General features: G+C 39.2%; 1 protein-coding gene across 2 annotated transcripts in view; it reads right to left on the bottom strand.

The window, feature by feature from the left end:
• Positions 1-16,227, bottom strand: part of Bap170 (Brahma associated protein 170kD) — an 83,141-nt gene extending 66,914 nt beyond the window's left edge. For both annotated transcript variants that reach the window (XM_080278734.1, XM_080278735.1), the window contains exons 1-3: positions 16,030-16,227; positions 15,836-15,929; positions 3,505-3,602 (exon numbers count right to left, since the gene is read on the bottom strand). In XM_080278734.1, the coding sequence (XP_080134860.1) occupies positions 3,505-3,602; positions 15,836-15,929; positions 16,030-16,121 (284 nt within the window). In that variant the 5' untranslated portion in view covers positions 16,122-16,227. The remainder of the gene's footprint in view (positions 1-3,504; positions 3,603-15,835; positions 15,930-16,029) is intronic.
• Between the last annotated feature and the right edge of the window lie 228 nt (positions 16,228-16,455).

Raw genomic sequence — 16,455 nt, 5'->3', positions numbered from 1 at the left:
TTAATACAAGGTACAGCTAATCACTTAAGCACTGACAAACACTGTCATTTTCCCATAATGGAATGTCTTCCACCCTTCCCATTCCAAATCTATGTAAAACCTTTTTCCCCAGCAGAACTACCAGTCTGCAAGTCAACCATACTGAGACATAAAACATTAACTGAAAGGCACACAAATACAGAAGCTTATAAGAGTTCAATACCGGCAAGTCGGATGGGGTATAAAAACCAACAGTACGGTACAAATACATTCATGAAAACTACGAAAACAATTTTAAAATAGCATACACCTTTACATAATTTTTAATACATTTCAAACACCTAATGGTGATGGGTGGTGGCAACCATTATCCACTCACTTGACGTAGTGCTCCCTACTTCTTCCTTCACCTCTTTTTCTGTCTGCCCTCCTGTTTTCCTACTTCTATCTTTCCTGTCACTTTTTTTTTTTTTTTTTTTTTTTTTTTTTTTCAGGTGGTTTTACTTTCAGTGACAAGCCAAATGGTTTCCTGTAAGCCAGGAAACCATTTACAGTGCTAGGTGGTAACCATTTAATTAATCCTTACGTGTTCCCTATGTGTCAACAAGTGGGTTGGCAGAGGATTAGTGCCCCTCCCCCTAAAATAACGAACTCAAAGACCAACCACCACCTCTTATGGAATCATGATGTCTGGATATAGACAGAAACAGAAACACCTGACTTACCTTCAGCTGTACTGGGCATCATACCAATTCACATAAAAATTACTGCCGATACTAAACACAGAAATACACAATACTCGTAAATATAACATAAAACAATATTCTGGATCCACAGTACTTGTACTTGCAAATTCAAAAGACACAAAACTCTTCGTTTTGCAACTGCTGAATAGTTCAAGCAAACAGAAAAACCTTTGGATTGTGACCCCATTCCACCAAAAACTCTGACAATTTGATTCAATTTGACCCACAACTATGCTTAATGTGCCTCTAGAACAGTATGCATTATATGCCAGCTGCTCTAAGAGCTGTAATTATACAGTACTAACCATCATCATCATCATCCAATCCTGTGTTGCCCCATGAGGAGCATAGGAGCCCGGTGCTGGGCAAGTTGGTCCTGGCATTTAAGATGAGAATGACCAGCCTTACACATCCCTGAGTGGCATTACATGAACAATTAACCCCAACCTCACCTTGGATCTTACAATAATAAACAGCATAGCAGTACTTACATTTAAACAGGAACTGAGTATCTGAGAGAAGTATGGCTAGAATTCACAAGTCAACATTTCTCTGCATTCATTTTCAGCAATATAACTACACCATTCTATCTGGTTCATATCACCAATACAAAGGCAACGTTAAAGGAAATCATGATACAGTATTCTGTATCCAGTACCATAAATATTGGCATGGTGTTGTCATGAGAAAAAAAAAAAAAAAAAAAAGGATCATGATACAGTATTCTGTACCATAAATACTTGCATGGTGTTTATAATGAAAAAAAAAAAAAAAAAAAAAAAAAAAATAGAGAGAGAGAGAGAGAAAACACTAGTGACTGCTCACTGCACAGTACAACCTTGATTTAGCGGACTCATTGCGGCAAATCACTGCCTCTTGATACAAACTGTCACAGTTTGTGATATAATTACCTACCTAAAAAAGAACAAAACCCCACCTAAATACTGGCAAATTAAGGGTTTAATTAAAGCAGTAGAAAGACCTTACCAACTGATTTTAAATAATTCCAGTTTATTTTCTATACTGTATTGTTTAGTGATTTTTATGGTGGTAAATGTTTCATGGTGGTTTTGTTTCCTTGTTTATTCATGTTCTGCTTTTCTGATTATTATTATTATTATTATTTTTTTTTTTTTTTTTTTTTTTTTTTTTTTGGCATAATGGTGGACACTTGCCAAAACCTACTCAAATCCACACCACATTCATCTACCATACTTTTACAATTCTGCTGGTTAGGCTAATTTACTGATGTTTGGTTAGGTTAGATTAGTCAGGTTAATTCTGGTTAGGCTATGTGAGGTTATGGTACACTGTATTGTTTAAGTTAGATCAGATCAGCTTACACTAAAGTAAGGCTAGGTTATGGTTATGTAAGATTTGGCTAATGACAAAATCTGGGATGGTATGAGTTGATTTTGGCAAGTTTCCACCATTACACCTAAGAAACAAACATACATGAGGAAATTGGAATGAAATACGGATACAAACAACAGGAAAACAAAATCAACAGGAAACAACCACTTACCAAAAAGTGGTTAGAAAAATGCAAAACACAACCAAGGAAAGAAGCCAGTGAACTGGTTATGTACTTCTGTTGCTTAAACAAAACCATTATTTTACCCACATACTGTACTTCTCACTAACAAACAGACATTCACTGTAATGAGGCAAAAGAAAAAATGAAGAAATGTAAACCATCATCATTACTACTATTACGGTATTATTATTATTGTCCGTATCTCGATTGACCGTGAATGCCAACAATAATGGCATCGTCTATGATTACCCAGTTTCTTACTGTCAAATTGTAAAGCAACACTGAAATTATGAACAGAAATATAAAACTTATTTTAATAATGCCATAAGTAATACCAGAACAGAAAGAACCTTGGAATGTCAAGAAAATGGACCCAATTTTGGCAATATGGGAAAATTAATATATCCTGTGGTTTTGCTGCTGTTGACTGAAATCTGTGACTGCATGGACAAACACTTAATTAAACTTAAATTAACAGATCCTATCTGCTAAACTGTTTTTCACTAAATCAAGGATTTACTGTATATGAAGACAAAAGTACAGGCACTAATGTTTTTCTGTAGCACAGAATGTTGGCATGGTGTTTGAAATGTACTATAAGGGGTTAAATGTGCCAAAAGGGGAAAACTCACAGAGGCTGCTCCCTCTAGCCACTTCTACCAGAGGTAATTTATCAAACAAGCATCTGCATCATCTTGAGGGCCATGGTGTTGGGGGCCATGGTGTGTCAGGCTCACCATACCCATACAAAAATTAGGTTTACCATTATTTTGCAGTGTCTAACCCCTTCAACACAATAATGTATTACTAAGTTTATACAAACCATCAACAGACTACAGTATTTTATTCAAGATGGACCTCTGATGGGAAGTGATCAATGAAATATGTAGCTAACCTCACCAGTCTGGAAAAAAACTAAAGCAAATAATACCTGGGACAAGGTCATTGTGTGACCTCTGGGAAAGGGACTCCACTGAGAGGCTACTGGAGACTGAGCAGCATGAAGAGACATCATTAAGTGACCAAGGCTGATGCATGCAAGCATGGTGGAGCTTACAAGAATCCAGTGAATGAAATCATCTGGATGATTGTAAGAATAAAAAGATACACCATCATACTGAAAGGTTCAAAGTAACCCATGCAACAAAACACTGAAAATCTAGGATCTCTTCACATCAGACAATATATCCAATACTTAGCAGCTACTGCTCATTGCCTAATACAGAAAAAAAGTGGTCTTACCTGATGTAGATGTGCTTCAAAGCAGTAGCAGAATTGACACACCCAGGTGGCAGACGAAAATCTTCAAGGATGTCCTCCCATTCACAGCGGGAATTCACCTGCAGGAGAAAAAAAAAATGAAATAAATAAATAAAAATCACATGGAGCCATTTATTCACTTATTATTTTTTTGCTTTTTAATGCAAAGAAGAAGGAACCAAAGGCCAGGAGCCCGCCAACTGTTCCATGTAAATACAAAAACGAGAGAGCAAAATTCAAGATCCGCACATTTCAAGATGCCTGGACACACTGCAGTTGGTGTTTTTCTTGTAACCACGCCAGTATTACAGCAATTCATTAACCCTTTCTACCAGAGGATGCTTTCTCCATTTTCTATCTATCTATTGCCATATGCCTTAATCCCGTAAGGGGTGACAACAAACAAATTGCCTCCATGTCACCCTGTCCCTCACCATTTCACTGCCCTGCTCCCAGCTCACACCCCCTCTCTCATATACCTACCCACTTCATCCTTCCATCTCATCCTCGGCCTCCCCCCCCCACCTCACTCACATATACTCTCCCCGTTAGTCTCTCGCTCCCCAACCTCCCCACATGGCCAAACCACCTCAATGTATTTTTCCTTATGCTTACTATCACATCCACATCTACATCACAAAGCTCCTTCACTACCTGATTTGTCAGTCTGTCTCTCCATGCAACTCCAAATGCTCCTCTCAAATAGCTTATTTCCACTGCTCTCTCTCTTGACTTGTGTCCTTCCAACAAGGTCCAAGCTTCACTTCCATAAGTCAGAGTTGGTATCACAATACTATTGTGCAGCAACTTTTTTACTTCCATGCTCACTTAACCTACCTATTTCTTATCACTGCCTTCAAAGAACCAGCTACCATAGCCTTGCTGTGCCCTTGCAAGTTCAGTACTTCACTCTCTAAATGTCCATCTTCCATAGCCTTGCTGTGCCCTTGCAAGTTCAGTACTTCACTCTCTAAACGTCCATCTTTACTCATCACATTACCCAAGAATTTAAATGCATTCACATTTTTCATTCACCAACCAACCAACCTCATAGCACATTCAGCGACTTCATTTCTCTCGAAGACCATAACGTTACTCTCCCCTACATTCACCCTTAGATTCCATTTCTTACACACTCCCAAACTCATTCATCAAACCTTGCAGTTCCCCATTGTCTTCACTTAACAATACAGTATCATCTACAGAAAACAGTAGCTACAGGGTTTCCAAATGCTGCCCTCTCTCATCAGGGGCCGCTCCAACATCCACTTCCCTACCTTGTATCTCTTTTATAACCCCATCCATAAACAGACTGAACAACCATGGAGACATGACACATCCTTTTTCCATTCCAACATTCAGATACAAAAATTAACTCACTTCACTATCCACACATATCGCAGCCTTAGAAACCTCGTACATGCTCTTCACGGCATTCAACAACTTCCCAATTACTCCATATATTCTTAATATTTTTCACATCTTTTGTCTATCTACCCAGTCATATGCTTTCTCCAAATCCATGAGGGCTGCATACAACTTCTTTCCCTTCTCTAGAAACTTTTACACTAAAAACCTAAGAATAAAACACCTGATCAACACAACCTCTTCCCTTCCTAAAACCTCCATGTTCTTCTCTAATTAATTCCTCTATTACCCTAACACTGTCAGTACGGATCCTACCATATGTAATATATACTTTTCCTATTACACTCACAAGACAAATACCCCTATGATTACCACACACTTCTTTTTCCCCTGTCCCTCTATACATGGGAATAATTATACCTGACTTCCAATCCTCTGGGACTCTACCTTCCTCCCAGGGCAATCTGCACATTTTCCAAATCCATTCTACTACTATTTCAGCTCTCAAGCTTCAGTATTTCACCACACACTCTATCAGTTCCTGGAGTTTTCCCCATTTTGACTTTCTTCATTGATTCCACTACAGTACCTCCACCCTACTGATCTCTTCCTCCCTTCTCACCTCCCTCCAAATCCCAGTCATTCACCAGTCACTTATGCTCACATTAAGTCTAATATACTATAGCACTAGCCGTGTGTGTGTGTGTGTGTGTGTGTGTGTGTGTGTGTGTGTGTGTGTGTGTGTGTGTGTGTGTTTTGGGCAGCCGAAACTACACATTCAAATCGCACCAAAATTGGCACAAAAATCGCAAAAAGTTCGCTGATGTGAAAAAACTTGGTCCCATCATGATTGAAAAACTTTTACTATATATAATGAGCAATCACATTTTGACCAAAAAACGCAGCTCTCGGCACCCGGCATAGGATCTCCGTAGAATTTTTTGCCCATAGCTACAGCAGCGCGAGAGCCCTCCACAGGAGCAAGTGCGAGGGGCCCGAAGGGCCCACAAGCAATTCTTCATTCTCTATGTTTAACAGTTCCATAAAGTGTTCTTCCCATCTGCTCACCTTTTCTCCCTTCTCCTCTATCAGTTTACTACCGTATTTTTATCTTTCACTCCCCTACTAACTTCATCACCCTGTCTCTCTTAAGCAATCTCTTTCCAGAACAGTTTCTTGCATTCCCTCCACTTTACACTCAAATTCCTTCCTAATTCCTCATCCATTCTCTAATTACTAACCTTTTCACCTCTCTCTTCCTCTCTACGTATAACTCTCTTTTCTGTCTCAACTTCCTCCATGCCCCTGCTTCCCATCCACTCACTCTATGCTTACTTCTATGGCACCACAGCTTGTCTCACCTCTTCATTCCACCAAGCCATTCCTTGCACCCCCTTTCATCTTCTCTTCACCCCACACACTACCTCACATTCTGCACAGAGAATATCTTGCACATACCTTCCACCTCTCCCATCAGCTCCAAATCACATTTCCCCAATCGTTCCTCCACCTCTCTTTTATATTCTGCCTTTTTCCCATCCTCTTGCAACCTTTCTACCATCCTTGTATGGACTACTACCCCTGTCCTTCCCTCCTCATATTCCTCCATTGGATTTGAACCTTGACTTTCACCACCACCAAATGGTGGTCAGAAGTCCTCTCCAACCTATGTATCCTTTGCATCCATTACATACCTTCTCATTCTGTCATCCACACACACACATGCCTAATCAATCATGGCCTTCTGTTCATTCAGTTCACCACCCACCCTTCTCATCACCCGCCACATATACCTGTGTATCGTTTTGTGCCTAAAGAGGGTATTGGCTATCACTAGCCCCCTCTCCGCACAAATGTCCACTACAGCACTGCCATTCTCATCCACTTATGCAGGCACACTCCAGTCAGCATCTACTCCATCCACCTTCACATTCCCTATTTTTCCATTCTTATCTCCAATCAAAAACTCTCTCTCATTCCTTTCAAACTTTTCCATGTATGCTTCCACATTTCCCCAGAACTCCTTTCACTCTGTCGGCACGATCTTGCATCAGCACATACCGTACACACACACACACACACACACACACAATCACCCACATGTGTAATCCTATTTTCAAGCTTACCAACACAATCCTTGAACCAACTGACCCATACTCTCTTATATTCTCCTTCCATCTCCTGCACACAATACATACCAGTGCTCCCTCTTTTGCCCTCTCATTCTCACTTACTCTCACGCAACTACCCCATTCACATTTCCACTCTCTCAAACTCTCACCCCTCCATTTAGTCTCTGTTAAACCACAAAGATCCACTTTTGCACCCTCAAGCACCTGGACAATCTCTCTCTCTCACCTCATCATTCGCACCTCTTATATTCCATGTTGCAATCTGTCTTTTGTTCGGTCCTTAGTCATCAACTATTGGTCAGTCCTGGTCCGAGGCTTCCTGTTTGTATTTTTAGTTAGTTGTTTTCCAGGGAGGAATACTAACCCTCCGCCAACCCACTTGCTGGCATGTAGGGAACAAGTGTTGGTTGGTTATAAGGTTGCCAGCCACCGTATTAAGTGATTTCCTGGTTTACAGGAAATCATTTGGCTTGCCACTCAGCATCGAGCTACCCTGAAATACAGTACCGCTACACAATGTGGGTGGAAGATGGGCATCCCACCGACCACTTTCTCTATTTTACCTGTTGCTATCTCCAGATGATTTTATTTAGCACAGACATGACTTTTCAAAATGGAAAGGTTACATAAAGTCTTCAATAATCCATTCACCACTAGCTACTATCAAATGGGAATGCATCCCTTCCCATGTACAATTCTGCATATCCATTTTGATATTGTGACAAGTCCTCAGATTCTTAAACCTCCATACTCTGCACTCCCAGTCATTTACCATATCAAACAACTTTATTAGCTTACCCTACATACACCCACTTCCTGTATGACTACAGCATAGATACAATCAAAGTACACTCTTCTACCCTTTATCTCGACTGACAGACTTCCTTACTCCACAATTTCACTAATCTCTTTCTCATCCAACACAAGCTACACAGCCTACACACATGTACCGGTAACTTAACAGTACCATTTCCACTGCTCTCAATTATGCCATACCAGCCACATCATGCATTACTGATGGTACTACCACTTCTCCATGTACAAGTATGGTATCTTTTGCTACCGTACCTCAATAATGTCAAGTTGCATAAAGTATACTGGAGACTTGCTACATGCTCTCTTTCATCTGAAGTTCAGAATCCTTTTCTTGTACCCCCTTGTTCTTTCTACCTCCAGATCCCACCACATTGTTCTGTTCCTAGTAGTCAGTACCTCTACACCATACACCACCCACAGCTCAACCATTACTAGCCAAAAATTACTTGGCACACAACCACAAACAGTCCAAATCCACTACTCAATAGCTACACTGATCCTAACTTCTCCCCTCCTGTACCTTTTACTCATACAGTATTCAATGAGCCACTGATCTGCTTCTCAGCTTTTCATCTTTCACTGCTAGTACCTTACTCTTAACCCCTACATAAAAGGTTACCAGTAAAGTGATTCTAAATTTTAAAGATTGGGAAATGTTTCACATCCAACACTTAACCCTTCTGCTTTGTCTGCCGTACTCTCAAGCATCATGTGTGTTACAGATGCCATACTTTTACGCTGCTCTTTTTCTGGCATAGTTTGAATGCCCCAGGGAGCTCTGCATAGGCTAACCCAGCATGACTATTTTACATCCTGCCACATGCAGGAAATGTGGATGATCCATCATACCACCTACACTCCTTCAGTTCATACTGTCTGGCATGTTGGAAAATTGTTTGTTACTTTCTCACACCTGCTTATCCACCCATTCCCTCCCTATGAAGCTTTGATGTGGTGGTAATTATACAACTGGACAGCAGTTACTGTATATGTGTCCCTTAACTACCTCCCCATTCTCATACACGAAGGTGGTGCACTATGTAAAAAGGACAACTTCAGCTTGCAGTCTATTGTGTTCACATTCAGATTAGCCCAAGGCCACAGCCACAACTATTTTACAAGGCTACACATGCAACATTGGTCAGAAAATCGTGCACGTAAACGATAAATGTACCAAAACTTAATGCTTTGATTAGTACAGTACTCCTCTGTATGAAACAAGGTGGTACCAGGTGTGTACAGTATTTACCTCATTTTTGCCTAGATGTAGCATAGGGGATCTGAGTTAAGCTCATCCCCCCCCCCACCCCACCTCTTTTTCTGTGTAAAGCCTACACATTCCTGCAAAACCTCTCCTGCTAGCTAAGTAAAGCCATTTTTGCTCGCTCATGGCACCATGTGTTTGGAATGGTAATATGTTCCTTCTTATTCCTTTTTCACATCTTTACTTCATAGTGTTAGAATTTATTTTTGGTAAAGACTGATTTTCTGTGGTTGGGTTTGCATCAGCAACTACAAACCCCTTTTTCAGTGTGTGTAGGGGTCAAGTGAAACCCAAAGTACTTAGTAACTTTTATAAATTAGAACAATGATGTCTTGCATAGTACCATACAGTGCAGTACAGTACAATATAAAGAAAACCTGCAACCTATATGAAGATCCAGTTTGAATATCACAGACTTCAGTATAACTGTTACAATTGGACCTTTTTGTTACAGTACAGTTGTTTCTCATGTGTCAAATTTTTTGGTATATACCCTAAAAAACTCAATTTAATCAGCCAAAATTTAAAGGGAAGAGAGTATTAATTTGAGCCATGTGGTCTCCTAACTTCTATTTTTTGTCTGATTTCACCCACAGTTGGAAAAAAAAAAAAAAAAAAAGTCAATGTCAGGGTTATCATGCCTGGTGGGACCAAGCATCCAGGATTACACTAGCTATACTTGTGATCAGCCTTATTTATCTTTTATTTTATTTTTAATAAATACTGTGTGGAAAGTAGTCACAAGAATATCATATATACAGACTGCTACCAGCTGCATTTTTTTTTTTTTTTTTTTACAAAGGGTTGAAGAACAATTACCATACATAACACAGGGTAATTCAGTGTTTACAAGTGGTCAACTGACAATGCAATGTGAGTAGATTCATCCCTGGCTGGCAGCATCCCAGTGAATTCTACTCACTGTATAAAAGAAACACAAAACCTTAAAGCATACAGGCAGCTAAAATAACTAGCTACAGAAATGTGAATAAATGAAGAGGCTGAACACTGCATTCACCCCAGGTTATCTGGCTGAATTCACTGGTTGAACTTAAGTTCAAATTGGAAACTATTCCACAAGTGAATACTTACAACCATTTAAGAGTACAAATACGTACAACAGCTGCTAAAAAAAAAAAAAAAAAAAAAAGTCAGCTGTCAGAGACATCAATGAAGCATCACACATCATAGCAAGGGGATATCTGTATTTTACAGTGTATTATGCAACCTGTGATACAAATGCAACTTTGTAAAATAAAAAGGAGCAAAAGAGAGAAAATCCCCATGTAAGTAACTCTGCTCTAGTTGTCCTAACACATTTAAAAACCACTGACTGTGCTACCGTGTCAGTCCTTTCACTCAATGGCAGCTCTCTTTGTGCTGTAGTCTTGAGTCATTTCCTTATTCAATCCCCTAACTCCTTTCCAAGCAGGAACTCATTTCAAGTCTTTCTCAGCCTGCCTCTGCACCACCTATCTCATATTTCTTTTGCAAACTCTCTTGCAGTACACTACTCTCACCTCACTCAGACAGACCCTACTTGTAATGTCTATTTCAATGTCCTTTTCCTGTACATTCAAATCTTCATCGGCTATATCTTCTCTTACAGACAAGTCTCAATGCCATAAAGCATAACAGCTCTCATACGATTTTGCCAAGTACTCCTGGCATGAAGGAAGAGCCCCTACATGGCAATTCTTATCTTGCAGGATAAATACTTTTTTTTTTAAATCAATGCTATGCTATGCTCACCTGTTATTTTATATCAAAAGAAATGCTACTGTACGCTGTTCTTTTACATCAGAGCGAAATATAAATCTCTTGCAAGATAAGTTTCAAGTTCTCTATTTACTAAATCAAGAACAGCAGCCATGAGCACATAATCCACCACTTCACACATGATTGCAATGAAGTATATGATACATCACAAGGTCGAAGAAAACCACCTTTCTCTGATGCTGTAGTAGTGGTTCATGGCAAAATATCCACCAAGTTATTGTTCTTATTCTCCAGAAACCACATGGCACTAAAGAATGACATTTTCACATGGTGGCACCAATCCAAGTAGCTGCCCGAATATGGTACGGTAATTAACCTCCCTCAGCACCTTCCTTATCCCCCGAAAAGAAGATGGTGGGTTGCAGACACGCAACTTCAGCCTGCAGCCAACCCAGGTTCATGTCCAAATCACACTAGGACCACAACAATTAAGACTCCTTATTATCAAGGATTATCATCAATTTACTGCAATTACAATACACAGCACCTTACTCTCCTCAGAAAATCTCCAAAACAGCTGGTAGTAAAGTGAAGCAATAGTTACAAATGCACTTGTTCTGTGAGAGAAATGTCTTTCCTGCACGGTGGTAGCAGCAGCATATTCAGTTAGCTCTACGAAGTGTGAGAGGGCTGTATTAACTGACTTTACTATCAGATGTCATCTCTTACAGGGAAAAAGATTTTCACAAATGCTTATGTTCCCTGTGGGCCTGGTATGTTCCTATGTGCCATGATACACCCTCCTGTTCTGGGGTTAATGCTCAATCTGGTTTGGTTGTAAATTGTTAGAAAAACAGATGGACCCACAATCTTATAAACACTTTTAAGCCCAAGACAGTTTTGTAAGTAATGTATGGATACAGGCTAGGCAAAATGATAAACAATATGAAGACATAATGTTAGCTCGAGACAGTTCATCAACACAGATTTAAGTTCCTACTCTTACCTGCCTAAAACTGAAGGACTATGATACTGCATAGTTCTATATCAGCAGAGTATTTCTTCCCACAAACTACTGCTTTAACTCCTTGAAACTTGTAATACCTGGTACATTTTAGTACGGTACAACAGTTTATTCTTGCTAATTCCTAAAGGCTGTACTCAGCTTATGTGAGCTGCCAAACACATCTGGATGACATTTTTGTATATTTATTTCTGCTAATTCCAGACTATCGGTGTAAGACCTGCAGAAGTTAATGAAGGCTACACTAACTCCTCCAGTTCGAAAAACCTAACCTAGTATTATCACAAATCAAGAATAAAACAAAAAAATAAAGCCACCGAACTTAAAGGGTTAAGCAAGACTCTAGGCAGTAAAAATAGCATGATGGGTTTGAAGAGGAGTTTAGGCAATGGCTAATTTAGTTTTAATAGTATCCAAATTAAAACATTAAAAACTACAAGATTATGGGTTGTGTGAGTTGCTGAAACCCTAACTCTTCACCACTCATACAGGTGCAGATCACTTATTATTAACCATATCAATCCAATGACCTCTAACCCTATAAGGGTTAGTAAGCTAGGCCTATACTATATCTAATTTCCCAAGATCAAAATGTCTCTCCTTAAGCTCAGTTAAGTTCTTTCAAAGGTAGAACGAACACACTGGAATAATAATAATAAAAACACACGTGTTCTATACATAGTTTTGCCATCTCAAGCAAATCATCTATTTTATAACTGCGACCTCATAATTTTATTTTCTTAAGTGGAGACTGGCTGCATGAGTCAGACAAGGCCTTCCTTCATCACTTCACTGTTAAGTATTAGTGAAAATACAGTATGGGTGTTAAGAGGGGAACAGCTAATGATATGCAATGACTTCCTAAGCGGAAAAACTGCTAGCTTTATCCAGCCTTCTGGGAAACCACTTTTTTATCCCTTCAATCTATGGATCTGCTCAGCTTGGTGGACCAGAGTTATGCAACAACAATCCTTTCAATCAGATACGCTTGCACTCTCCAGACTATTTTACTTCAGCAATGCCCCTTGACAATGAAAGAGTAAGGGAAGGCTATAATTGGTTCCTCCAGTTCAAAATCATCTGTACTGTATAAAGGAGTAAATTATCAAACTCACCAGCCTGCAATAAAACAGAGAACCTCTTGACAACCTAGAAATCCTCAAATGTTTCAAAATATCACTTTTTCTAAACTGGTTCTGTATAAAGTGGAACCTGGCAAATCAGCCTTTTAGGCTTACTAGGAAAGGCAATGTGATATGCACACTGACTTACAAAAACTTTTACCCTTATCTCAACTATTACCTCCCTCAAGATGCTCTTTTCAAAGCTCAGCAAGTCTTCACTGTCACTTTTATTTAGTTTCCTTTGTTATAAGTCCATAGGGAATTTTTTAAAAAATGCTGAGGTTCTATTATCAATATATACTGTAAAGCTGATTTACCTGTTTTCATCAATTAAATAACATTTATTGAGAAAAGCTGTACTGTTACCAACACAAAGTAAAGCCAATTTACATGTTTCCATTAATTTACACAAGCAGTTTTAGTTGTGATGCTTTGGTACAAACTTTTCACAACTTAATGAACATCTATCTTCCCACCAAAAACAATGTTTATTCTATAGCTTCCATACTGCACCAAAATTATATAATCAATCAGCTCTTTACCAAAGGCAACTGCATGATTAAAATAATAATAATTAAAAAAAAAAAAAACTATCATTCCCTTTCTGATGAGCATACATCTATACCAAAAGAATACTTAATGACATCCCAAGACAGCTATTACTGATTTAACACTTTTTCCTCTACTGTATTGAAGTCACTACTGTGATATTCACATTACCACCAGATGAGTTTTACTCAACTCATACAGGATTTCTAATAGTGGAGGGGGTCAGTTATGGCTACTTCTAACCCCTCCACTTCAGAAACTCTGGCCTCAGCTGAGTAAAGTTGCAAGCAGATAAAAATAAGTTAACGGCTTGGAGAAATAAGCCGCTTCAATCACAATACTGTACAATACTCCTTTTTTCTTCCTAATTCTTTACACCACCTGTACTCTAATTTTTTTCCCCTAATTCTTTATACCACTTGTTTAGTGCAGTAAAGAGGGAGTACCGTACATGAGAAAGCAAACAGCAACAGACCTGTTGGTTCTTTCAAAAGTGTTTGTATTAGGAATGGTTATAATTAACAAAACTATTCCGAGTTAAATGACACGGATAGAACAGAATGGCACCTTTCCTTGTAGGTCAGAGGAGTATGATGGAGACTGTTTCCACTTTCACTGCGAGACCCCCTGAAGCAAAATAAGGAGGCACCAAGAATATCACTGATGTCCTCATACTGATGAGGTTAACATCTTCAGGTACAGGAAACAGCTGTCAACCCCTTTCAGGTAGCTACATGTAAACAAGTCATTATAATTTTTTCTTTTCTTTTTCATGAGTCCTTTTGACGATGGTTACAATTTATATTCATTGTAAATTTCTAATGTCCTTTTCCACTGTGGCTTTCTGTCATTTGGTTTTTGTGTGCGCGCTTCACCATTAAATTTCTGATAAACAAAAGTGAGCTGGTGCTCATGGTCAATAGAACCAAGTTCATAATTCACACAAAACAGTAAACTACAGTTACATAAGGTAAATGTTCAGGCTGTAGTTCCCTTTTTCACAAAAAAAAAAAAAAAAAAAAAAAAAAAAAAAAAAAAAAAGCTTTAACATTCCCTTCCCCCACCCAACCATATAACATCCTGGTTAACATTAAATCATTCTCTTACTTTGTAGTTCTGTGCCCAATATACTATATAACTAACATGAATCATTGTAACCAGTCACTTTTAATAACATGTTAAAAAGTGCAAATGGAACACAATACTGTATTTGCTAAGAATACAGTAGCACGAATGTCAAATGCTTCTGGTCAGGTAGGCTTGGTATGCATGGACACCTTCTAAATATGGTACATCCCTTTGACCATTTTTTCTTAAAGCTTAATGAATACTAACCAAACCAACCAACTGGATCTAACAAAACTACAAACCATAAGTAGCATAAGGTCTACCTAAAGTAAATATATATTTAAAATCCAGACTAAGTAATTTCACTGCACAAAAATCTTTAAATTCTGTCTGAAATTCTGCTGTTAAATTTTTACAATACAAAATAGCAAGCTTAGTATGAGCTCTCCCAGTTTGCAATGTTCCTGAATCATAAGTATTAACCCATTTTACTTTTGTGGCAATATTTCACTTCATTTCTGCTACTCCAATTAAACTATATAATACAATATTAAATTTAGAGATGGGATTAATGATGGATATTTTTAACCTCTCCAGTATAGTAATCACTGAGCAACTCCCCCAGTTGTACTAAAAATGGAAAAAGCAATATCCCTGGAGTGGAGTCCTAAGTCTCATACAACTTGATTTTACATTCATACACAATGTATTTACACAAAGGATAAAAAATAGTAAACTGTTACAGTTTTAACATTTAAAGCATGTTCTATAGTGCTACCAATAAAAATCTAGAAAAGCTACAAGGACAATTTTTACAAGCACAGAAAAAAAAAAAAAAAAAAACAGCTAATGTAAAAACAGCATAAACAAAATAAGGGCATCTCCACTTTCCAGTTCCATGACTCCACTGCATACCAGGCTGCATTCCAGAAGGCATTAATGACAAAAAAATGAGAAAGTACTAATAAATCTAGGACTATTCAAAAGGTGAGTGGCTATGAGTGTTTGTGTGAAGGTGATGATGTCAGATGGTGAGGGGGTGGAGGCTGGGGCTGGGAGGGTGTCAAGCTCGGAGCCCAACAAGGACTAGGTGGGGGGTGTTGGGGCTGGTGGGATGAGTGGGGACATGGGAGTGGGCGAGAATGGAGTAAGGGAGCGCGAGAGGAGTGTGCTTGACGTGCGTGAGGTGCCAGAGTGCCAGTGGCCTCGCACCGTGGCGGGAAAATACGAGTGGAGGGCTTATACGAACCTTCTGCCAGCCGCCTCGCGCCGTAACCACCACGTACAGTAGATATAAATCCACTCCCTTCCCGTTGATGCGGGGCAGACGCTTAAACGTGGTCCTGCAGGCACAAAAACTTGGTCTTAGTACATGCCCCACCTTTAACTGCATCTATATAATCCGGAAATATGCATACCAGAGCCAAATATAATGGCACTTACCCCCTCTGCTGATGAAACTCTTCAAGCTGCTTGAGAAATCCATCGTATTCCCTATCATACGCTTCGGCGTCTTTGTTCATTTCTTTAGTCATGATTCCTTGCGATCACACACTAAAGCGACAACTCAAAAACACCGAGAACACATTTCTAGGGCAGGGCGGGAGCGAGGAGCGGCGCACTGAGCACAGGAGTAGCAGAGTGAGGACACACCGGCGGTAAGTATTGTTCGCGAGCGGCTCACCACCACGCGTTCCAATACTCTCTTCAGACGTCACCACCACCTCAACATATTACCCACATACGATTTTCTCATCTAATACGTTACTCGTATACTTGTTTTCATCATAAAAATATTCACAATGGCCATATAATTATTTACTAAAGATACTATGTTCTGTTAGCATGCAGGAGGTCATGAGAATATCT

Source organism: Coenobita brevimanus, chromosome 74 (genome assembly GCF_032717465.1).
Source record: "Coenobita brevimanus isolate Jiangsu-jjx chromosome 74, ASM3271746v2, whole genome shotgun sequence".
NCBI classification, from domain to species: domain Eukaryota; kingdom Metazoa; phylum Arthropoda; class Malacostraca; order Decapoda; family Coenobitidae; genus Coenobita; species Coenobita brevimanus.
The sequence above is the reverse complement of the archived record's forward strand: the minus strand, read 5'-3'. Positions and strand labels throughout refer to the sequence as shown.